This window comes from Bos javanicus, chromosome 5 (assembly GCF_032452875.1).
Source record: "Bos javanicus breed banteng chromosome 5, ARS-OSU_banteng_1.0, whole genome shotgun sequence".
NCBI classification, from domain to species: Eukaryota; Metazoa; Chordata; class Mammalia; order Artiodactyla; family Bovidae; genus Bos; species Bos javanicus.
In genome coordinates, this window is record NC_083872.1 from 27,547,731 (window position 1) to 27,571,795 (window position 24,065).

At 52.4% G+C, this 24,065-nt stretch overlaps 1 protein-coding gene and 1 long non-coding RNA gene across 2 annotated transcripts; one reads left to right on the plus strand and one right to left on the minus strand.

The window, feature by feature from the left end:
* The first annotated feature begins 839 nt into the window (after positions 1-839).
* KRT8 (keratin 8) lies at positions 840-8,323 on the plus strand. Its single transcript, XM_061415974.1, has 9 exons — positions 840-1,277; positions 3,687-3,895; positions 4,529-4,589; positions 5,035-5,130; positions 5,710-5,874; positions 6,147-6,272; positions 7,030-7,250; positions 7,369-7,427; positions 7,910-8,323. Exons 1-9 carry the CDS (start codon positions 933-935, stop codon positions 8,062-8,064), a joined length of 1,437 nt encoding a protein of 478 aa, XP_061271958.1. The 5' UTR covers positions 840-932; the 3' UTR covers positions 8,065-8,323.
* A 12,983-nt stretch (positions 8,324-21,306) lies between these two features.
* On the minus strand, positions 21,307-23,459 carry LOC133247325 (uncharacterized). Its single transcript, XR_009736366.1, has 2 exons — positions 21,983-23,459; positions 21,307-21,548 (listed from the first exon to the last, which is right to left on the minus strand). It is a non-coding gene; the product is annotated as an uncharacterized LOC133247325 (long non-coding RNA).
* Between the last annotated feature and the right edge of the window lie 606 nt (positions 23,460-24,065).

Consider the following 24,065-nt stretch of genomic DNA (forward strand, 5'->3'; position numbering starts at 1 on the left):
AATGACTCCTGCAAGGAGTGATGAGCAATGAGATGAAGCCCCCGCTGCAGCCACCTTCTCTCCTGACCTCCCCCAGCCCGCCCTTTAGCTCTTGTTCATCCTTCGCTGTGCCTTTCAGGCCCAAGAATCCTGTGATCTTGGGAAGAGAGAAAGACACCACGGCGTTGTGTCCTGGAAAAGCACTGTGTTGGATCTCACTTTAACTTTCACATACAGCCCCATAGCTAAGACAGTGTGTGTTCATTCATTCATTCATTCCAAGAATATTTTCCCAGTGCCTCCTGGCACTGCACCAGGGGCTGAGGGCACAGCAGTAACTGAGGAAAGACCAGGCAAATGGTTGACCTCAGGTTCAATGATTTGGAACCCAAGTGTCCAGCCTGGGCAGACCTTCGTAATCACACGAAGTGGAGGAAAGAAAGAACACAGGGTGGTGTCCTTGGAGTATCGGCTGCTCAGAGGAGACTCAAATGCCAGGGGTCCCTTGCTGGCCGTGTTCCCCAGTGCGTGCATTTATTTCCCACGGGAGGGAAGGAGATAAGACCCAGGCTTTGGGGCTGCAGTGGCTGGGCAGCCCTGGGCAAGCTTTGTTACAGGGAGCTTGTAGAGGCTGGCAGAGTCCTTGCTCTTTCACATTCACAGAGTTGCCTTTTCCTGGGTTCCAGGGTGGTGCAGGCGTGGGCTCCGGGGTGGGAGCAGCTCTCTGCTGCCCCCACCTGAGTCCAGCCTGTAGGTGGCAGGTGTCAGGTTAGGCCCTGCCCCCTCAGGGACTAGCCACTCAGCTACAAGGCCAATCCCCTCCTCATGGGCTGGGCTCTGTTTTATAAAAGGCCATCGGGGAGCTGTACCCCACTGAGAAGCAGCTTCTCGAATCCTCGACTCCTCGACTCCTACTCAGCTTCGGCCTCCTCGTCTCCTCTCCAGCCTCCACCATGTCCATCAGGGTGACCCAGAAGTCCTACAAGGTGTCTACCTCTGCCCCCAGGTCCTTCAGCAGCCGCTCCTACACCAGTGGGCCCGGCTCCCGCATCAGCTCCTCGGCCTTTTCCCGAGTGGGCAGCAGCAGCAGCTTTCGCGGCAGCCTGGGCACCGGCATGAGCATGGCTGGAAGCTACGGTGGGGCCCCAGGTTTGGGGGGCATCACAGCTGTCACCGTGAACCAGAGCCTGCTGAGCCCCCTCAAGCTGGAGGTGGATCCCAACATCCAGGCCGTCCGCACCCAGGAGAAGGAGCAGATCAAGACCCTCAACAACAAATTTGCCTCCTTCATCGACAAGGTGAGGGCTCCCCTCTGCGTGGCTGGCAGTGCCTGGGGCTGGACCAGGATCCCAGCCCTTTCTCTTGGTCACCCCACCCATGGGCACATCTCCAGCCCCTCACTAGTGTCCTGCTGGGCCCCACCCACTCTGGCAACATTCTGCCTTCCAACTAGTGACTTGGCCCCTCTGCGCACTTGGGTTTGGGCAGGGGAAGGGATACGGAGGGATTTTGGAGGCTTCTGACTGTAAATCTTGGGGGCCCCTGACTCACTCGCCCATCTCACCCCAAGTCTGTAAAGCTCTCAGCCTCGAAGTGTTCCAGGTGTTTAGCTGTGGGAGGGGAGTTTCTCCCTCCGGGTCACCCTTCTCCCTATCCCAGCCCCAAGGGCCTTTCCAGTACTGCTCCTGTGCTTTAAAAAAAATTTTGTTTTTTTAATAAAAGGAATTTGATAGAATTCTAGGAGAAGGAAGCAGCAGTCCTGATTCAAGCAGGCAAATATTGATCCAGGCCTATGGCGTTCTAGGGATCTGAGAGTGGGGGGCATCAAGATGAGTCATAACTTGGCCAGGGCCCGGGGAGCTGACCTTGTGGGCGGGGCCGGGCGGGGCAGAGACCAGCCCCCACGGAGGGGTGAGGGGCAGGGCTGCGTGCTGGAGACCCGCGCCTAGTCTCCTGGGGAGCACTTAGCACCTGGGGTTTCGGGGGTGGGGGTGGTGGGAGTGTGTCAGGGTGGAGTGGGGTAGGGGTGGGGTGGGGTCGGATGGGGTGGGGTGGGACGCCAGGACTGGCTTCAGGAAAGCCCATGCAGGATTCAAAGTCTGCGGGCGTGGGACACCCTACCCGCGTTTCACGTCCTTTTAAACCCCAGGATTTATGGTTTCAGATAAGGCGCCTATCAACCAACGCCCCTCTCCCCCCGCCTCGGCCCTTGTCCCCTCACTCTTCGCTCCTCAGCTCTGCCCCAATGACCTGGCTCCACTTTCTCAGGGAAGGCGCCAGGCCGGGTTTTGCAGCCTGGGGTTGGGAGCGGGTTGTTGCTCCCTTAAGGCCCCAGGGCCCCCAGCGCTGGAGGACGAGTTCCTCTATGCTGACTGGCTCCTGGGAGGCATTGTGGGAGCGGAAGGAGGGAAATCCTGGGGCAGATTGGCGCCTTTAAGAATAGGAGTCCCCTGGGAACCGGGCCCGCCCCTGTTTTTGGGGAAAGCTTGGTGGTTCCTTGGCCTTAGGGACCCTTGACTTGACTTCTTGACTGCCTTTAGCTAGCTCTGGGGTCTTCCCAGTGAGTAGTTTAGCAGAGGCGGAAGGTCCCCAGTGCTCTACCCTTTCCTTTGATGGACTAACTTGCTAAATCTGATTTCCTCATCTACAAAATGGGCTCCCTAATCCCCTAAATCCAAGAGGTTTTGCCTATTCAGGCATATAATACATGTAAGAGCTTAGCAGTGCTTGGCCTACATTAAGCAGTCTAATAAGGGTAAATGTTACAATCACTTATTTTTTATAATTTTGGGACAGAATGAGCTGAGGAAGAAAGGGATTTACAGAGATGGATTTGCTGGATCTGAACCAAACCCTTAAGACAAACTTCTTTTCCAAGTCCTCCTAATTTAAAAGAAGTTCCAACTTTGGGTTAATTAAAAAAAAAAAAAAAGCATTCCTCTTTTTGGGACCAGTTTGTTATTCTTTCTTAAAAAATTTTCTCTTCCAACATAGTTTAATTTCATCCTAAAATCTGGATTCCTCCAACCCAAGGAACCTAGGACCTTTGTGTTCTGGACACGAAAACAGGATTGTGGATTCAGGGTAGAGTAGGGTGGGGTTGGATGTCGGAGAACACAAAGAGAGGGCTGTGGGGAGGAGGGTCTTCAGTTTGCAGACAGATTTACCTAGTTTCTTGCTCTTAGAGATGGGGCTTGGATAGGGCTTGCCTGAGATCTTCTAGGCCATTGCAGGGTTGAGGAGACCTGGGCTCAGAGAGGGGAAGCGACTCAAGATCAGTAGCAGCATTAGACTAAAACCTAGGTCTTCTGGCCAGTGCCTTCCAGACTGTAGGGCTGAAGTTTCCCTGTAATCTATGAGTCTCTCAAAGCCACTCCAAATAATAATCATGATTGTTTGATATGAACCATCTGTATTTCTTTCAATCATGAAAAGTGTTAATCAAAACTTGGCTACTTTTACTGATGTGTAATATACAATCTCAGTCAATAATACCTATTTTTTTCCTGAAAGTATAACTTCAACATAATTCCTAGATATCTACTTCCGACCATGTACCCCCTTGTCTCCTCGCAGCCCAACACTAATGCAGTTCTGGAGACCCAGCTGCTTGGGGAGTGGATTAAGGGAAAACACAGTGCTTGCTTTGTGCCAGACTTTGAGCTCTGGCCTGATGTGACTGTGGACTTTTCTGCCCCATCATACAGGTGCGGCACCTGGAGCAGCAGAACAAGGTTCTGGAGACCAAATGGAACCTCCTGCAGCAGCAGAAGACTGCCCGGAGCAACATAGACAACATGTTTGAGAGCTACATTAACAACCTCCGTCGGCAGCTGGAAACTCTGGCCCAGGAGAAGCTGAAGCTGGAAGTGGAGCTTGGCAACATGGAGGGGCTGGTGGAGGACTTCAAGACCAAGTGAGCCTCTGTCCTCCCCAACTGAAATAAATTACCCTGCCTGGACCCTTGGGACCAGAGGTTTCAGACCCTAAGGCCCTCTGGTTTTGGGGCAGTGCAGTCCTGTATAATTAGGGTGACCCCAGGACAGTCTGGGTTTATGTCCATTTTTAATAGCACTTCCCCTCCCCCTTCAATTGCAGAACTGTCTTGATTTGGACAACAAATTATCTTCTAGAGTTTACATAGTAAATCTAAGATGGGAGACAGAGGTAGCCAACAGGCCTCTGTTGTATGTTAATAGCCCTGGCCCCTATTTCTTCCTTATCCCTGATTTCTGGCACATTCCAGAAAGTTCTGTCAAAGGTCTCCTGTCAGTCACTGTTACTAACCCTCCTCATATGCCTAATCCAATATATATTCATGGATTTGAGGAGACACTTCCTGCTCTAGGCTTCCTCACTGACTGGGGATGGTGTGGGATAAGCCTGGGGAGACAGTAGCTGGTTGAGGCAGAATGACCAGCCAATTATCTCATATCTTTTTACATTTCCATTAACTGAATTTTCTAGATATTCTTCCCCCCCTCAAAAGACCCAATGGCAACCTCACCTTTCCCTTTCATCCTCTCATTCTATGTCTCTTCCTTACCAGGTATGAGGATGAAATCCAAAAGCGCACAGACATGGAGAATGAATTTGTCATCATCAAGAAGGTGAGGGAGCACCCCTCCCCCCACCAGACACAGAAGGCTGGCGCTTAGAGCCTCAGGCTAGAGGCTTTCTGTTCTTAAATGTTTCCAAGTCATGGGACAACATTTGGGTGCCTCCTAGGTACTGAACATAGAAGGACAGAGCTCGGTGCATTTGGACAGAACTATGCAGCAGCATGGGTGTTGGAACATGGTTAAGAAAATGGAGCAGTGGAACTGGAGGTCCAGCTATAGAAGGCCTCCAGGCTGAGGGGGAGGCGGGAGGAGGTGGAATGTGCAGGAAGGTGAGGTAAAGGGGCTGGGAATGCAGGTGTGGTGGGGCAGAGACCGGACTGGATCGCTGAGGTGGGAAGGCAATTAGAAAGTTCTAAGTATAGGCCCTTGGGTGTCCCCAACTTGGAATCAGGAGTGGGCACTCAGCTCTGGCTCCCCTTTCCCCACCCCACAGGATGTGGATGAAGCTTACATGAACAAGGTAGAGCTGGAGTCCCGCCTGGAAGGGCTGACTGATGAGATCAACTTCTACAGGCAACTGTATGAAGAGGTACGTTCTTAGTTGCCGGAGACTGGGGTTCCCTGGCCCCATCAGAGGCTCCTTCCAGCCCCGCCAGTGCACCAACAGACAAGGGCCCAACCCGGAATAATTCCGACTGCCATTAGTAACCTGGCATGGATGTCCTTTATGTTCTGTCTCCCTGAATGAGGGAGGGTTTATTACCCCATTTCACAGATGAGAAAACGGGCTCAGAGAACTGAAAGAGGATGTCCAAGGTCATCATACATACTGCAGAGTGGTGACCTGGCTACCTCAGACCTGCCCTGTCCCTAGGGTTTAGATAGATCCTTTGGGCCATATGGGAGCCCTCTGGGGCCGCCATACTGGTAGCTGAGAGCGTGGAAGGGCTCTGCCCCTCTGGTCTCTCACCCAAAGCCAGATTTCTTTTAAGCCTGGCCTCATTTCATCTTTACTTCCCGCCAAGTTCCAGGTCTTTGACCCATCTTCCTTCTTTAGGAACTTTGCCTTCTCTCCCGCCCTGTCTTGTCCCTTGTGGAAGGCCCTTCTACAGAAGGGGACTCCTTGTGTGCGGGGCCAGGGCCTTACCACCTCCCCTTCCTGCCACAGGAGATCCGTGAGATGCAGTCTCAGATTTCTGACACGTCCGTGGTCCTGTCCATGGACAACAACCGCAACCTGGACCTGGATGGCATCATCGCTGAGGTCAAGGCCCAGTATGAGGAGATCGCCAACCGCAGCCGGGCTGAGGCCGAGACCATGTACCAAATCAAGGTAAAGAGCAGGGGCTCAACCTGGTGCTCCCCTTTTGGGTAGTTCCGGGTGCTAGTCCTTCCTTGAGGGAGAAGCGAGATTTCAAACTCTGCCTGCTGGGAGTGTGGCTGCCAAGTCGTGCCGGGGGACAGGGATGGGATGTTCCAGGCCCAGAGGTGTGGAGCCAGGTGGGCGTGAGATGACCTGGGCTCTGGTGACTTGGCTGAGGGTACTCTTTCCTCGGAGGGACCAGGAGTCCCGTCTCAACCTCACTCCTCATCTCACATCTGCAGTATGAGGAGCTGCAGACACTGGCTGGGAAGCACGGGGATGACCTTCGTCGCACGAAGACGGAGATTTCTGAGATGAACCGGAACATCAACCGTCTCCAGGCTGAGATCGAGGGTCTCAAAGGCCAGGTATGGGCTGGGCTGGGGGTGGGAGAGGGTCCTGGGACACCTCTGGGGTGGGAGGAGATAGTACAGAAAGGAGTGAGGTGTCTGGGGGTTGGGGAAAGCATCTCGGGAGTTGGAGGGGTAGCTACAGGCCAGACTGTTCTGGGAGGCTGAGGGGTCAGAACAGGGGTCACGGGTTGGGCAGGTAGGTTGGAGGTCCAGGATGGGTTCCCCAAGCTTGCTTTATCTGTATTATAAATCAGAGTGCTTATATATCAGATGACTTAAGGGGGTTTAGAAAGCAGAGATCTAGTCCCATTGGGAGTGGGGAGTACAGCATCCCAGGTGAGAAGTGTGTGCAGGAGGGATCTGGAAGCTGCTCATGTCCCCCCATTTCACTTCCTGACTCTCACCCACCGGTAACATTTTCTTCCCTTTAAAAAAAAAAATTATTTATTTGGCTGCTTTGAGTCTTAGTTATGACACGTGCACTCTCTGTGTCTTGTGGGCTCCAGAGCATACGGGCTCAGTAGCTGACATGTGGGATCTTAGTTCCCTGATCAGGGATCAATCCCTGCGTTGCAAGGCAGATTTTTAACCACTGGACCATAACGAAAGTCCCCTCTAACATTTTCTTGGAGTAAGGTGGGTGGAGTTGGTTAGTCCAGGTCGTGGAGAGGGGATCCTTAAAGGAGGGGAAAGGGAGAGTGGGTGCAGGCGGAGAAGGAGAGGAGGCAACCGGCCTCTGCTTTACTTGCTTGCTTGTCCCCTCCCCCGACAGAGGGCTTCCCTGGAGGCTGCCATCGCTGACGCTGAGCAGCGTGGTGAGATGGCTGTTAAGGATGCTCAGGCCAAGCTGGCCGAGCTGGAGGCCGCTCTGAGGAACGCCAAGCAGGACATGGCGCGGCAGCTGCGCGAGTACCAGGAGCTCATGAATGTCAAGTTGGCCCTGGACGTGGAGATTGCCACCTACAGGAAGCTGCTGGAGGGCGAGGAGAGCCGGTAGGTGTGGGGGTTCCCTGAGCACCCCTGGTGCACCATCCCTGGAGTGCGGGAGATGGGACCTGGGTCCTCAGGGCCAAGGGTTGGTCCTGATGTTCCATGTGTCCTCTGGGTACAGGCTGGAGTCTGGGATGCAGAACATGAGTATCCACACCAAGACCACCAGTGGCTACGCAGGTGAGTGTCCGAGTCTTGGGGGCAGGGCCGGAGGGCAGCTTCTCTGCAGGTCCCTCTGGTACAGCTGAGGAAGCTAGGGCCCAGCTAAATGTCCTGTCCAAGGTCGCACGCATGCGTACATGTGCTCACTCAGTCGTGTCCGAGTCTTTGTGACCCTACGGACTGTAGCCCACCAGGCTTCTCTGTCTGTGGGATTCTCCAGGCAAGAATACTGGAGTGGGTTGCTACGCCCTCCTCCAGGGAGTTTTCCTGACCTAGGACTCAAACCCAAGTCTCTAACATCTCCCCAAAGTCACATAGCTAATAGCAAGACCCTGTCCCACCCTGCTCCTGGTTTTCGCCCAGTCATCTTGGAGAAGTGAACCAGGGCAGTTCCCCCTCCCTGAGGACCACTTCTGGAGTGTCAGGGAGATAGGGGGAACAGCAAGCACCTGATGTGAGCACAGCCTCCCATACTCACGTGGCTGTCTTTTCCTGACCAGGTGGACTGACTTCGTCCTACGGGACCCCTGGCTTCAACTACAGCCTGAGCCCCGGCTCCTTCAGCCGCACCAGTTCCAAGGCTGTGGTTGTGAAGAAGATTGAGACCCGCGATGGGAAGCTGGTGTCCGAGTCCTCTGATGTCCTGTCCAAGTGAAAGGCTCCTGCGGTCCCTCCCAGCCTCTCCGGCTCATTGGCTCCTGCAGATGGAGCTGTGCAGGGGAGCATCTGCATAGGAGACCTGAGGTTTCGCCCCTGTCCTCCGCCCACACCTGGGGGGAGTCGACTGCCTGGGGTTGCCCCTTTCGCCCATGACCCCACCTAAAAGCCAATGTAAGCGTCTTTTTCAGAATAAATCCAATTCGAGTATCTTTTTTTTTCAAAATAAAGCTTCAGTTGGCTCTGCCAACCTGCTATGCTGTATGCAGCCCTTGTCTGTGAGGTGGGAAAGAGGTTGTCAGGAGGCCTGTCTCTGGGATCAGAAGCTAGGGTGGGGGCCACGTGGAGGAGAGTCTGGCCTCTTCCAGGCTGATCCCAGAGAGACTATTTTTGCTGAAAAACTCTTTGATGCCTTGGTCTCAAATACCCCACTTGACTCTTATCTGTGCAGCAAACCCTGTTGGGGAGCAGAGCAGATTTTGGGTGGGAATATCAGGAGGGTTTCCTTTCTGTAGGCCTCACAGGTGATTGGCATCAGGATCAAGCCCTGAGAGACCAAGTCGGCCAAGTTAGGCCAATAGCCTAACTAAAAATCAGGTATTTGTACCCCGCACCATCCAGTTCTCAGGCCTGTACTCCTCAACCAGGCATATGGCGTTTTCTTGGTGGCCAGAGATGCCTTTGTACCGTCTTCATTCCTTAACATCTGGGGACAAAGAATCCCTAGGGACACAGGAAGTTCCTGGAGAGATCTAGAGTCCATTCTCAGCAGCTGGGTGTGTCACACCCACAGTTTCTAGAAGCCAAGATGGTATAGGGACTTGGCATGGACTGATGCGCCCTTCCCTGCTCCACTCACAGTCACAACCACCCTCCCCGCCCCCCGCCCATGGTTCCTCGGCACTCTTTTCCATCCATTTACAGGCAGTGTTTGTGTGATATACAGCGGAGTATGTGAAGGGCGTGTGTGTTTGCACGTGGAGGGTGTGTTGTGTGTATATGGGTGTGGATGGGTTCTGTGGAGTGTGTATAGGGGTTTTGCTTATCTCGTAGGAACACGGGTCTCCAGGGTTCAGGGCAGGAGCAGGGCTGGGTGGAGCAGGGCGTCTCTGGTATTCGGCTCCACAACCACTACCACCACTCATGGAGTTCTGGGCAGATTCGAGGGCCCCTCAGTGCTGGACGAAGTGAGTCCTTACTTAGCACGGCTGAGATGGGGGGCATTTTCAGACTTTCCCAAACACCAAAGGAGAACGAACAGGTGGGGGCTGTCTCACTACCTCCCTGCTGCCCACCTCAATGGAGCTGCTTCCAGACCCAGATGAGACATTCTGCCTCCTCCGCCCCCATCACCCAGCCTGGGACCAGGGTCAGGGCTCTGTCCCCTGTCACAGGAGAGGACTTCACTCTGATGATAAAACTTAATAGCACCATTATTCGGAGCAGTGACTCTTAACTACTGTGGCAGCAGCTCTCAGTACGAAATTCATTTTTATCAAGACCTGCCAATGTTTATTGGAAAGGCAATGCAGCACCCCACTCCAGTACTCTTGCCTGGAAAATCCCATGGGCAGAGGAGCCTGGTAGTCTGCAGTCCATGAGGTTGCTAAGAGTTGGACACGACTGAAGCGACTTAGCAGCAGCAGCAGCAGCAGCAGACGTTTATATCTATATAAATGAAAGAAAAATTTCATAAGACAATATCAGCCATCTGCCCTCTGTTCACATGTGGCTGGCCGTCTTACTGGGAGCCCAGAAGATGATGTTGAGACCTGAACAGGTGCAGTAAGCACCCAGTGAGAGAGATTTCTCCCCCACTGAGGCCTCAAGTCAGCATTTCCAACTGTGCCCCACAGGTGGAAGCCAACCACCTGTCTTATCAGGCCTTGGCCCTGGGGCGGTGGGCATGTGGTGGTGGTCGGGGGGGGGGGGGGTGGATGGGCAGCCATCAAAGGTCCCATCAAAGCTCTCCTGGAGTTTCCACCCCTCCCTCCACTCCCTCCACTGTTTGGTTATGGAAGAAAGCTCCAGGGAGAATTCCCTTTCTGTCTTCCACTCCTCCTTCCTTTCCTGTTTATTGTGTATCTAAGACACCATCTCCTCTGGCTTTGCTGTATTTAATCCCGTAAAAGAGCCGGGTCCTCCAGTTCTCGTTAGATGAGACACTGCTGAAGGATGGATGCTCATGTTTCCTTCATACCTGCCTGGTGGTAGATCTTGTGCTTCATCACATTTCAAGTCTCCGAGGATCCAGGGAGGCAGGTATTAGAACCTCCCCCTTCTTTCAGGAGCTGTTTTTCCAGCTCCAACCCCATGGTTCTGGTAGCCTGCCCCTAATAGCACCTCTTCTCTGGGGCCAGAAAGGCGGAGGGAGCCAGGCTTGGCCAATCACAGGCCCCTTTGTGAGGTTAAGAGTAAATGCAATAAAATGCAGACAGTGTTCAATGGGTTTCTTTAGACATTCACACTGAAATGGAGAACATTGCTGTGTCACAGAAGATTCCCTTGGGCCCCTTGCCAGGGTGCAGCTTTTCCTTTAATTGAAGTATAGTTGACTGACAATGTTGTGTTCGTTTCTGGTGTACAGGAAAATGATTCAGTTTATCTATCTATATACTCACATATATACACACATGTATTCTTTTCTAGATTCTTTTCCATTATAGGTTATTGTCGGTCAGTCGCTAAGTTGTGTCTGACTCTTTGTGACCCCATGGATTGTAGCCCACCAGGGTCCTCTGTCCATGGGGATTCTCCAGGCAAGAATACTGGAGTGGGCTGCCATTTCCTGCTTCCCGGGATCTTCCCAGACCAGGGATTGAACCCCTATCACTGCTTTGGCAGGTGGATGCTTTATCCCCGAGCCATAGTTCCCTGTGCTGGACAGTGGGTCTCCCAGGTGGTAAGAAGCTGCCTGTCAGTGTACGAGACTTAAGACAGCAGGGTTGAATCCCTGGGAAGACCCCCTGGAGGAGGAAATGGCAACCCACTCCAGTGTTCTTGCCCGGAGAATCCCAGGGACAGAGGAGCCCGGTGGGCTACAGTCCGTATGGGGTTGCTAAGAGTTGGACAGGACTGAAGCAATGTGGCACACCCGTAGCATACAGTGGAAAACTGTTGTTTATCTATTTTATATACAGTTGTGTGTTTTTGTTAATCCCAAACTCCTAATTTATTCCTGCCTCCGCCCCGCCCTTCCCATTTGGTAATCATTAAGTTTATTTTCTATGTCTACAGAGTACACTTAAAAAAATGCAAATCAAAAGAAAATGCAAATCAGATTCAGTTACTCTCATACTTAACCCCCAGAATCTTGACCCCCAGGATAAAACCCCAAGTCCCCTCTGCCTTGGCCCACAGCCTGGGCCAGCTCAGCCTCCAACCCCCCTTAGCACCTCCCCACACACACCTCCCCCATCCCCCCTCTCCCAACTCCCCTCCACCCACCCTCCCCCACAGTTGTGCAGCTCCGCAGCATTCACATCACATTCCTTCTGCCCTGGGCCATTGCACATGCTGTTCTCTGCTTGGAATGGGATGGCTTTTCTTAGTGTAGGAGCTTCCTAGGCAGGTGGAATCTTTCTGGACCAGGGATCGAACTTGTGACTCCTGCAGTGGCAGATGGATTCTTTACCACTCAGCCGCCAGGAAAGCCATATTTTCAGCCATTTTAACCTTTTAAAAACTCGTTCCTTTTGGAAGAAAAAAACCATTTGCTCAGGCCTAGTCCATGAGCAGCTTATGTATTGATTTATTAAAGTGTCTCCCTGCCAAGTGGACTTAGCCCCATGTGAGCAATAGCCAGTCCTCTGTAATGGTTTGGGCAGGAGTGGAAAAAACAGAGTTAGGCCTGGGTTGGCCTAAATGTGCCTCTAGCAGTGTGCATGGTACCTGGAGGGTGGGGAGGCGGATGGCAGAGGTGAATGCGAAAGAACTAAGTTAGATCTTAGTCTATTTCCAGCTTACTTGGGAAAACACAATACACATCTCAGAGATATCTTCTCAGTGTGTTCAGTCATGCAAACATTTATTGGTGATCTGGGGCGAGCCAGACACTGGAAAAAGGTCCAAATGCTTGGCACATGGCAAGGTGAGGTGCTGCTCTACATGGTGGTCTCAGCAGTGATTTAGTGCCTTTCCCTGCTGGTGGCTCCCGAATCCCTGTTCCTCCTCTTTTCCTCAGTAGATAGAACTCTGCTTTTTAGCTGGGCACATGGCTACCAGGAAAAAAGACTAATTTTCCTGTTTCCTTTGCAGTTAGTTGTGGCCATGTGAGAAAGGGATAGAAGTGGAAGTGGAGGGTGCAACTTCTGGGAAGTGTTCTTAGAGGCAGAAAGCATGAGCTGTTTCAGCTCTGTTTTCTGAGGGCAGGAATGCATACATAATGGCTGCAATTCAGGAGCCATATAGGACCATGAGGTGATCTAGGGAATGGAAGCCACCCTTGGCAGAGCAGAAGACGGTTAGGACCTGGGTCCACGGCACCATGAAATGTCATTCCTGCATTGGACAGAACATTTCCATGTGTCTGGAAAATTGAAAGAGAAACAAGCTTCTGTCTGAATTGGGACACTGTTATTTTGTCTTTTTTCCTGTTACTCCCAGCTAAGCTAATTCTAATATAGTAAGCATATCTGCCTGTCTCAGGTGGGTAGCTGCTAGAGGAGTCCCAAGGATGAACAGAGAGCACACTGCAATAAGCAAACTGGCTTCCAGCCCTGGCCTGCTTCCTGCCCTTGACTTGCTCTGGGATGTTTGGGAAAGCCCTCCCCTCTCTGGGCCTCAGTTTCCTGTTCTTGAACAAAGAGGGCTGGACTCTAGGGTTGCTATGATATCTTCTAGCTCTGCCATCTTATCTTCTGGACATCTTGGTGAGTCATGGAGACCTGGAATGCTGAACTGAGAAATTTGTGCTTGATCTCAGAAGCACTAACGTCACTAAAGACTTTTTTTGTGTGTGTGTGGAGAGCAAGGAAATGAATTGATGGGGGCAGTGCTTTAGGAAGATGAACTTGGCAGTTCCCAACAGGGACACGTGACTAAGTGGGACCGGGCACTGTGTGAGGATCAGAAGACCTGGGTGGGCACCCTGGCTTTGCTAATCATGGTGTCTATGACCTTGGGCATACTGCTTCCTCTCTCTGAACCTCAGTTTGCAGTCAGTTTCATGGGACAATCAACACCGCCCAGAGTGGCTGTGAGGCTGGAACTGGTCAGCCATGTGAAAGTGTCCTGTGGACAGTAAATGGAGACGCTTGCTCTTTCCCCATCCCGCTCAGGATGAATGCTCTCTGTCCCTCTGTATCTCCCCCACCCCATGGACTATACTACTCCCCATAGGACCAGGGAGACTCAAGAAGCAGCCTGGGGCTGAGAAGCAGGCAAAGGCATCCCAAGGCATATCTCTGCTCCCCACTCCCTTCCCGCTTTTCTTAGGTTTCTCCTCCTCACTTCTGTGTGTATTTTGCTTTGCAATTTTCAAAGTGGTTTCATTTGGTTTGGGTTTGGTTCACTCGCTCTTCCTCTCTGTGAGGAAGGTTCGAGTCTCACTTTATGTTTTTAAACTACAAATCCTAAATTTTTTAATGATAAAAACATCCATCATTACATGAAGTAATAACTCCAACTCACTATAATAGAACTGTATTGTGCAGGATGCGCCTTTTATTTAATACAGTTGTGAGTCTCTAAACTCAGTCTCCTTCTACGGTGACCCCTTTCATTCAGAAATATACTTGGAATATTGTCAAGTCTCATTTTATAGGTGAAGGACAAGACCTAAGATCAGGGAGGGGAAGACACTTGCTCAGGGTTGCCTGGCTGTTGAGGGGCAAAACTTGGATGAGAACAAGGACCTCAACCTGTTTTTCCCAGATTATTTTATTAATACTTGCCCAGACTCTTTTATCCTAGGGGGAAGTTGCAGGATTACAGGAAAGGACTGAGGAACGGACCACACTGGTGGATGCACCCAGGGTGAGGGGAGAGGTGGTGGTGGTGGTTTAGTCGCCAAGTCGTATCCGACTCTTGCGACTGTAGCCTGCCAGGCTCCTCTGTCCATGTCCATGGGATTCTCCAGACAAGAATACTGGAGTGGGTTGCCATTTCCTTCTCATGAGCGGGGAGGAGGGCAGTACAACTTCAGGTTGGCGGGCTCCTTAGGTAACTTTACTCAGGCTTCTGGCGCCACCTGGAGAAAGATTTGGGAAGTGCAACCAGACTAGCCTTCCCCACTAGCCTTGCTCCTGGCTTCTGGATGTTTCCTCTAGACCCCCTTTTCCTTCTAGATGATGGTCTATTTTGGGGGCTTATTGGAACAGAGACTGTAGGTAACTTAGAGTTTTGTTTTTTCTTTGGTTTAGGGGGTCAAAATTCAAATGCTTACAGGGGTCAGACCACTAATGTGAAAGAGGAAAGTGGGTCTGGGCTAAGAAACTGGATAGACACCTGCTGTTTACACACAAAAAAACACTGGAATATCCTTCTGCTCACAAAGAATTGTGTTTTACATTATCTTTTTTTGAAACTTGCTGGCCTTTCATTCTCCCACCGGAGACTGAAAGACAGACTCAGGGATGGTTTAATTTCTTTTTATCTCTATTATAAGGTGCTCCGAGTGTAGAAAAGACACCTGCCATTTATTTGGATTCATTGTTGGGACAGTAAGAGGGAAGGGTGGACTTCCATGATGGTTCAGTGGTTCTGGGTCCTGCCAATGCAGAGGACACAGGTTCGATCCCTAGTATAGGAAGATTCCACATGCCACGGGGCAACTCAGTTCAAGTGACAAGTACTGAGCCTGCACTCCAGAACCCCACAATGAAGCTACTGAGCAGAAGTGCCTAGAGCCAGCACACTGCAACAAGAGAAGCCTGCATGCAGCATCGAAGACCCAGCACAGACCAAAAAAAAAAAAGGGAATAGCGAGGACTATGCCAACTACAATTACTGATAATCTCTGGGCCAGAGGCATCCCTACTATGGGGCTCTTGTTTTATCAGGCATTGCTCCGTTACCCTCTGGCCGTGACTCTCGACCCTTGGTGAGGAGTCCAAGGGACCAAGGAAGTGCCCACCCAGACAGAGCTGTGTCTTCCTGTTCCTATCCAGATGGCCTTGAGTGCACTTCCAGGAAGTGGGCATCTTCCTTGGGCTCTGTCTGCTGCTGAACCTCTGGTTCTGACAGTGGGTGTATAGTCCATGGGGTCACAAGAAGTGGGACAGGATTGAGTGACTTTCACTTCATTTCACTTATATTTCTTTCTTTTTTTAAGCATTAAAAGATCTATCCATCATTATTCCTTTTTAGCTTTCCTTTATTTATTATTCCCTTTTATTGAAAAGTTTAATTAATGAATGTGAAACAAGGTATATCCCAATGTGAAATTATCATTATCGGACAATCAAATGTTGGCTTTTTTTCATCATTGAGTCAATCTTGAGCATTTGCAAATAAAGGTCATAATTTTTAAAATGGGCAAAGGGGAGTCAAAGGTAAAAAGAACAAAAATACAGAATCATAAATTAAAAAATAATTTAAAGATGAAATCAAACTGTATTTTTCTTGACTGTCAAAAGCATCAAACTGAAGACAGAGCAAAGTGTGTCTGTGACCACGTAATAGCTTCTTCTGTTTTACGTCAGTGCTGCTTAGCTGGGTGGTTGAGAGGGTATTTTCCCTTGAGAGTGTATTTGGTTCCACGGTTGAAGACAATGTTGGTTGTTAGGTTTCACATTATATTTCTACTGGGCTGGCACAGAGGGCTTTTGGAAGAGTTTTTAGGGTGTTCACAGGTCTGTGCATGAGGGCCTTTCAAATGCAGGGTGAGATTCAGGGTGCAGCTGGGTTAGAAGAAGAGGGGGTGGTGGGCCTCTCTCTGTGCCCTGTCCTAGCTCCCCCCAAAATTGGGCCAGGCCCAGGGCAGCCTCTTTCCTCAGCCTCTGCCTGATACAGACACTCAGGGATTCCAGAACTTTCAGTTTTGCAACAAAAATCGGAAATCTGGATTTTTACAGAAACTCTCTTGATTTAAAAATGTTAACAACTGGGATTTCCCTGGTCTTCCAGTGGTTAAGACTTAGTGTTTCCAATGCAGGGGAAGTCGATTCGATCCCCTAGTCAGGGATCTAAGATCCCACATGCTGCACGGGTTACCAAAAATTAAAAAAAAAAAAAAAGTTAACAACTAATTCAAATTTTTAGAAAAAACACTGTCCAGGCCAAGACCACACAAGCCTCAGAAAACATATCTCTGGGCTCTGGTTCAAAAGAGGGAGACTGAGGTCCTTTCCTGGTGGTCCAGTGGTTAAGATTCTGAGTTTCCAATGAAGCAGGTATGGTTGGATCTCTGGTCAGAAACTAAAATCCAAGGTATGGTTAAAAAAAAAAATGAGAGGGAGAGAAAGAGAGACAGGCAAAAGAAAAAAAAGAAGTAGGGAGACTGAGGTCAGAGAGACAAAACTTAACTTTGTTTCCAAAGCATAGGAGCCGGAACCAACACAGAAGGAGTGGGCCGGGGGGTGGCTTCCCCAGTGGCTCAATGGTAAAGAATCCACCTGCCAATGCAGGAGACGTGGGTTCAATCCCTGGGTCCGGAAGATCCCATATGCTGCAGAGCAACTAAGCCTGTGAGCCACAACTATCGAGTCTGTGCTCTAGAGCCTGGGAGACACAACTGCTGATCCCGTGCACACCTGAGCCCGTACTCTACAACAGGAGGGTAGCCTTCGCCTGCTGAACTGGAAAAAGCCCACGCAGCAACAAAGACCCAGCACAGCCAAAAATAGATAGGTAAATAAAATTATATACATATTTTAAAAGGACTGAGGGGAAGCAGATGAAAGGGGCTGTAAAATCTCCATCACCAGCTCCCACCTCAGTCCAGCATCTGTTTTATGGGGAACTGAAGTGGTGGAGACCCAAGGGACCCAGAGAGCTCTAAATTTTCCTCTTTCCCTGCAGCCTGTTGCTCAGCCTGTCTGAACCTCCAAAGAATGGGAAGAAAGACTGGGCTGTGCTCAGAGGGAGGTTGTACTTGCGCAAAAAGGAGGTTCATCAGGTGTCCACAGAGGGGCAGCAGAGGAGCAGGGAAGTAGCAGCTCTATGTGCTAGAGCAGAGCTGGCGTGCCTGTGGCATCCTCCCCATTCCAGGAGCCAGAGCTGGGAGGTGGGTTGCAGGCCCCCACAAGCCCTCCTCCCAGGTCGAATCAAGCCCACCACCATGATTTGATTCATGCAGATCAAAGGAAGCTCCTGTCCTCTGGGGTCTTGAAGTCCCTGGTCAGACTCTTGCTTGCTAAGTGAATGGAGCTGGGGGTGGATTTTGGTCTGCATCCACCTATGTGCTACGGGCTTCCCTGGTGGCTCAGATGGTAAAGAACCTGCCTGCAATGCAAGAAACCTGGATTCGATCCCTGGGTCGGGAAGATCCCCTGGAGAAAGGAATGGCTACCCACTCTAGTATTCTTGCCTGGAGAATTCCATGGACAGAGAGAGGAGCCTGGTGGGCTACAGTCCTTGGGGCTGCAGAGTCACACATGACTGAGTGACTAACACACACACACACACACACACACACACACACACACAGAGACCTATGTCTTACACGCCTGGCAACCCAGGGGCCATGGTTGCAGTGGTTGCGGTGTGGTTGTGGCGGTGGAGGAGCTGCGGGCTGAGGGCAGCCCTGTTCTGGTGGATGCGTGTCCTCTCTATTGCTCGAAAACTTTGAGTTCCAGGTGAGAGGTGGCGGGGGTTCCCCAAGAGGGCGCCACACTGCCAGGTGCCAGCTGCTGGCTCCTGCCTCTCCTGGCAGTTGGCAGGCTCCAGGCTCCAAGCTCCATAGGCAAAGCCAGGTGAAGCTGGGGCAGGAGGCTCTGCTGTGGAAGGATCGGGGGCTGGCAGGTGAAGCTGGGGAGGCAGATGAGGTCGGCAGGATCCAGGAGGAGCAGGTATTGGAGGCAGATGGGATTCCTGGCCCTGGAAAAGGGACGCCTGCCCCATCGAATGCAGCTGGCACCTGGCACCACAACCCCACCACCTCCCCCATGAAAAGCAGCCCCCCCCCACCAGCAGCTCAGCTCCTTGCAGGTTTCCAGAGTAAGCGCAGTCTCACACCCCTGCTCTTCGCGTGAGCTATCCCCTGCGGCAGTGTGCCGACATGGGGCTCCCGTCTTAAGTACTCCTGAGGCTTCTGAATCCTGACTTGTCTGAGGCTGGGCTCCAGGCTCCCCTGCATTCCAACCCATGGCTCTTTTCTTTGCATGGAATTCTGCCCCCCAACCTCTACGCCCCAGCAGATGGTGAGCTTGGTGAGTCTGCCTGGAATGCCTCTCGTATCCCTGTTCCTGGCAGGAAAGCCTGACTACATCCCTTCTCCCTCCTCCCAGCGGCAGCCTCACCATCACAGAAGACCTGCAGGGAGCTGGTCATGTGTGTGCATATGTATGCATGTTTGTGTGTGTGTGCTCATATGTGTGTGTGGTAAGTGCACACACAGAGGGCCTCAGGCAGCAGAGGCCAGACTAATCCACATGGGAGGTACCATGTGCGCAGGCGCAGACAGGCACAGACAGGCCTTTCACATCAACCCAGAAAGACACAGCTCTGTATGCAGTGTATGCAGTGTGGGGTCTACTTTAAAAAAAAATTATAATCATTGACGTGCATTAAAACATACACACAAGAAGCACTCACATCAAAAGATCCCGTGTGCCACAACTGAGGCCTGGTACAGCCAAATAAATAAGATATAATTTTTAGAAATGTACAGCTTGACGGGTTTTCACAAGCTGAACACACTATGCTACCAGCAACAGATGAGGAAAGTTCAGCGCAAGCACTGGAGGCCACGTGGGGCCTTTTTAGAGGCCTGTGCCTTGACTCTGAAGCTGGGATGGGGTCTCCAGAGGGCCGGGGGAGGAGAGAATCTGGGGGGAGGTTCTGACTTTTGCCTGTCTCCCCAAGGGGCCAGACTTGGGAGGGCACAGCTGCTGGGGTGACATCCGCCCCAGACAGGCTTGTCATAGCTCCAGCGTACAGACAGAACAAGAATTAATGAAATCCATTGATTAATGAAATCAATGTCCTAGAACTGCAAACACAAGGAGGGTACAAAGACCTGCCCCCTAAAACCAGCACTTCCAGGATGGAACTGGCTTGATTGTGTCTGGGACAATTATAAATGCCCAGGGACGCTGTACAGGTCTGAGCGACTGGACATGCACAGGGACACCGTTGCCCACTGTGCATATTTTACGGAGACTGCACGGAACCCTGTGTGTGGTGGGGGTTTGCTGGTCTGGTGGTGTTGGGGTACTGGGTATGACAGGCTGGGAGTGGGTGGCTGGGTGGCTGTGCGTGCAGGGCTGTGTATGTGGGGCTGTGAGAAGGGCTGGTTGTGTCTGCATGCTTGGGAGCCTATGGGCACAGATGTCTGTGGGTGAGGGGACAGCGCCGGGAGAGCAGTAACTCTACCCAGAGGTCAATCTGGAGAAGAAGAAGGGACAGCGGGGGGTGGTGGTGGTGGGAGGCTGCCAGTGGACTGTTCCTTTTCCCGAGGGTCTTGCCAGTGGGCTCCTTCTCCTGGCTCCCAGCTCTAGGGGTCAGTCGCCCTGCCCACCGCCTGCAGTAACTAGCTAGGTGGAACCCAGGCTGTGGCCCAGATGCTGAGGTAGCAGGCAGGCCAGGGAGGAGGGGGTGGGGCCAGCGACATGCCAGAGCGGCAGCCTGCAGCATGGGGCACCCTGCCCTGTGCTGAGCTGGCAGCTGGCGCTGGGAGCAGGCGGGGCCCCACCCAAGCAGGCCAGGGCAGGCAGGGCAGGGTCTGTCTTGGGCCAGGGTGGGGATGGAGCTGATGGGGCTTGTCTGGCCAAGAAGGAAGCTTGAGGGGCAGCTGAGAGAATTCCTTTTGTGCTGAGGGCAGGGTGTCCGTGCCTGCTTAGTCTTATGGGTGCCTGTGTGACTGATTTGCTTATGTATCTGTTTTGCTGTCTTTAAAAAAAAAATACTTATTTTTAATTGAAGGATCATTGGTTTGCAATATTGCTTTGGCTTCTGCCATACATCAGCATGAATCAGCCATAGGTATACATATGCCCCTCCCTCTTGAACCCCCCTCCCAGCTCCCTTCCTTTCCCACTGCTCTAGGTTGTTACAGAGCCTCAGTTGGAGTTTCCTGATTCAGCAAATTTCTCTCTTGTATGCATGGATCCGCGGGCCTGTGTGAGGGTCACGGGTGGTTCTGTGTGTGTGTGACTGTGTGTGACTGGCATCCAGGCATGTTTGTGTGAGAGTCTTGCACAGATGTATTTATGGGAAGGCTGTGGCCCCTTTTGGAAAGATGCACGTGACTCCTGTAGGTCACGTCTGTGGCAGACAACTGCCTCTGTCAATGCAGGCTTTCTCCAAGGCTACATGTGTGTGCAGGTCTCTGTGTGTGTATGTGAGTAGTTCAGGTCTTGGGTCTGGAGAGCAGAGGGCCAGTGGTTGGTAGCGGCCTGTCCAGGGTAGGTGGTGTGGGGAGGGGAAGGGTCTGGGTTTCCTGAATTGGAGCTTGGCCAGGCTCTGGGATCAATCTGTTCCTGCAACAAATTCAGGTGTTCTTCCCACCCCCATTACTCCTGCTTTAAAGGTTCTGATAGTGTGTGTGTGTGTGTAATGACCCACAAACCAGTGCAACTCTGTGTAACCATTCCACTGACCCATTACAATATGCTCGTGTTTATAACAATCCTAAAGACCATGTGTGCACCATGTGGAACATGCATGTGTAAGACACACTCCTATGTGTGTCTGTGTTTGTGTGTGTGACCACCTCTCAAGCCTCTGGCTATGTGCCTTGGTGTGTGTGGGTCCCACAGTCACCGTGCACGTATGGTCTCTTCTCAGCCCTGGGACTGGGCACATACCTCCTGTTGCCTCCTGAAAAGCCCACGTGTGCTGACACTCAGCTTCTTTCTGCTCCTCACCCCACCCCTTCTCAGCCCTTGGGGATCCTCCCTGGAGACGGGAACCCTGGGTGGTGAAGTTGAGAACCGGGCCTCCTGCAGAGTCAACTGTTTGCCTCCCAAGTCTGCTTTAGTGTCATGGGGGCAAACAGACGCCATACCAGCTAGGAGCTCAGGGGGTGGCCACAGCCAGGGCCGGTGGGAAGAGCACATGGTTAGAGCCAGGCAGAGCTGGGTTCAAATTCAGACTCACACCACACCTGTAGGACCTTGGACAAATCATGCTCTATGCCTCAGTTTCTCCTGTTTATTTTTGGAGTTGCTCTGACAAGCAACGGGTGAACAGGATGCTCCCGGCAGTAGGTACACAGACACAGGAGTCTCTGGACAAAGGTGGATCCTCTTCAGTGTGAGGGATCACTTTGAGAACACTTGAAGATCACCCTGAGATCTCGCAGGAAAGAGCCACAGGGGTTGGAGAAGGTGTCTGGGGTCTGGTCTTGAGGTAGCATCTGAGATCTGACCGTCAGGGGCCCTGCAGCGTGGAGGTGAGCAAAGCCATGGCTGGAGAACTCTCCAAACATGTAGCCCCTGCCAGGGCCCCCAGGGCCCCGCCTGTCTCAGAAAGCCTTGGGCCTTGCACCCCTCTCCGAGAGTGGCATAGAGGGGGGCACCCAGAGTGTGTGTGGAGGGGGCTATAGAGATGATCTTGAAATGGCGGTCATGGAGTGATACCCACAAAAAGTCAACTTGCAGGCTCCAAAAGACCACTGTCCATTAGCTGAACCCACAAAGATCCAGGTGAGGAAGACACCCTTAAAAAGAGAGGACACAGCCTCCCATTTCAGAGGGACAGAAATCCCCAGCACCTCAACGACGACCCTTGAAGAACACACACCAGATAATCCTCCCCTCCAGAGGGCCCCCGATTCTTCCAGAAGGGTGGACACGCATTCCCCACCCCCTCACCCCTGGGGAGGACGCACAGAGGGCTGCAGGCAGGCCCCGCTCCCCCTGCTGAGTCAGCCTGTCCCAGCTTAGCCGGCGGGTGTTGGGTGGCAGCTGCTGGGCGCCAGTCCAGCTCCAGGGGTGGGGCAGAGGGTGAGTCACAGAGCGGCCTCCGGAGCCGCCCAGGCCTCCCCCTCCCCGCCGCGGCGGCCGTGGGAGCGCGAAGGCCCAACCAATCGGCGGCTGCCACCCGGCCTAGCGCTCTGGCCCCGCCCCCGCCGTGGGCCGCCGGCCTCTAGGTTCCCAGGGCCCCCTCGCAGATGGCCCGATGGACACCCCCCACGACCTGGCACCCGACCAGAAGGAGCCCGTGGTCGCTGCCTGGGGAACGAGGTGCAGAAGACGGAGCACGGGGCTCCCAGGGAACAGAGCTCCGAGCCAGGAAGTCTCAGTTCCTCCCCTGGGGTCCCCCTCTTTGCCATTTCCACCTGCTGGTTCGGGGCAGGAGTGACCTTGTCAGTGACAGAGATGGGGTGGGAGTTGTTTTTCAGTCGCTCAGTCGTGTTCTTTTTGAGACCCCATGGGGTGGGGATGGGGTGGTGAAATGGCCTCCTTCTGGCTGCCCTGTGAGCTTTCCCTAGATTGTCCCCTCCTCGAAGGGACTAAATTGGCTTTGTGTTCAGGGTCTGGGACTGTGCTGGCCCACACTGGCACAGTCTTGATGGCAAAAGTTCTCTGGCCAGAGTCAGCCACATCACAAGCTCTGTTTTCTGCTTCAGACATGACAGTCACTGTTCTTAGGTTGTCCTTCTTAAGACTCTGATCCCAGCTACTGAGCCCCTCCTGGCCAGGGCCCAGGCTTGATCCAGACACACAGGTATGCAGGTATGCACAGACTCCCCTGGGCAGCCAGAGGTTATGTGGACACACAGACAGACCTGTCCAGATCCTCACATACATGTAACACAGAGACGTTTTCAGCACAATAGGCAAGCATCACAGCTCTGTTCCTTACTACTTTCCTGACTTTGAGTCTGTCATCAGATTTCTCCAACCGTTTATCTGTAAAATGGGGATAGCTAGAATCCTTTCCTTACAGGGAGGATTCAAGGAAAAAAAAAAAACCCAACACCTAGAGAGTGCCTGTTGGAGAAGGAAATGGCAGCCCACTCCAGTATTCTTGCCAGGAGAATCCCAGGGACCGGGGAGCCTGGTGGACTACCGTCTATGGGGTCGCACAGAGTCGGACACGACTGACGCTACTTAGCAGCAGAGAGTGCCTGATACATTGTAATAACTCAATAAACGTAGCTATAATGATCTCCCAGACCCACAAGAATATATCCTCACAAGCACACTCATAGACCCACACCAATACACACACACACACACACACGCACACACACACATGCCAGACTTCAGACATCAATACATATGCAAGCACCAGGTGTGTTTGCATATAGAAACACAAACAGCCACCCCCTCGCCCCCACTGCCGCCCCCAGAAAAACAGCAGCCTCCGCAACAACCATAAAAGCAAGTTTTACTGCCCAGGGTGTGATGGGAACAGCCAGCCCAGCTGGGCGGGGGGCGGAGGCCTCAGCGTCGGGCGGTGCCCGCCCTGCTCAGGCTCCCACTCAGCCCCAGGGAGAGGACGCTTTCATTCTTCCAACACGCTCCTCTCTGTGCCCTGAGAACAGTCACCCCATCCTCTCTCCACTGTCACCTGAAATCAGGCTCCACCTTCTGGCAACACTCTGAGCCCCAGGGTGGGGGACCCCGAGGATTTGTGGTCCGTGGGGTCGGTGGGTGGGCATGGTGGCCTGGCTCGCTGGGGAGGGGCTGGGGGCCGGCAGGGTGGCCCTGTCCCCACCACTTCTCTGGGCTGGTGGATCCTGGAGGGTAGTGGTTGTGAGCATTTGACTGCTGGGCCCTGGAAGCAGCCAGAAGGGGACCATCTGGAGCTGGGAATACCCCTCTGGGCTTAGATTCCCCTGGACTCTGGACAGCTCTCAGGAAGCTTCTCTCTACTATTTATTTTATTTTTGTTGCGATAAGAATGCTTAACATGAGATCTACCCTCTTACATTTTACCTGTACAACA

Excerpts from the sequence above, each read along its gene's own strand:
- KRT8 (XM_061415974.1), top strand. The coding sequence starts at position 933 with ATGTCCATCAGGGTGACCCAGAAGTCCTACAAGGTGTCTACCTCTGCC. Across the intron at positions 1,278-3,686 it reads TTGCCTCCTTCATCGACAAG|GTGCGGCACCTGGAGCAGCA; the intron begins GTGAGGGCTCCC and ends CCCATCATACAG. Across the intron at positions 5,131-5,709 it reads ACAGGCAACTGTATGAAGAG|GAGATCCGTGAGATGCAGTC; the intron begins GTACGTTCTTAG and ends TTCCTGCCACAG.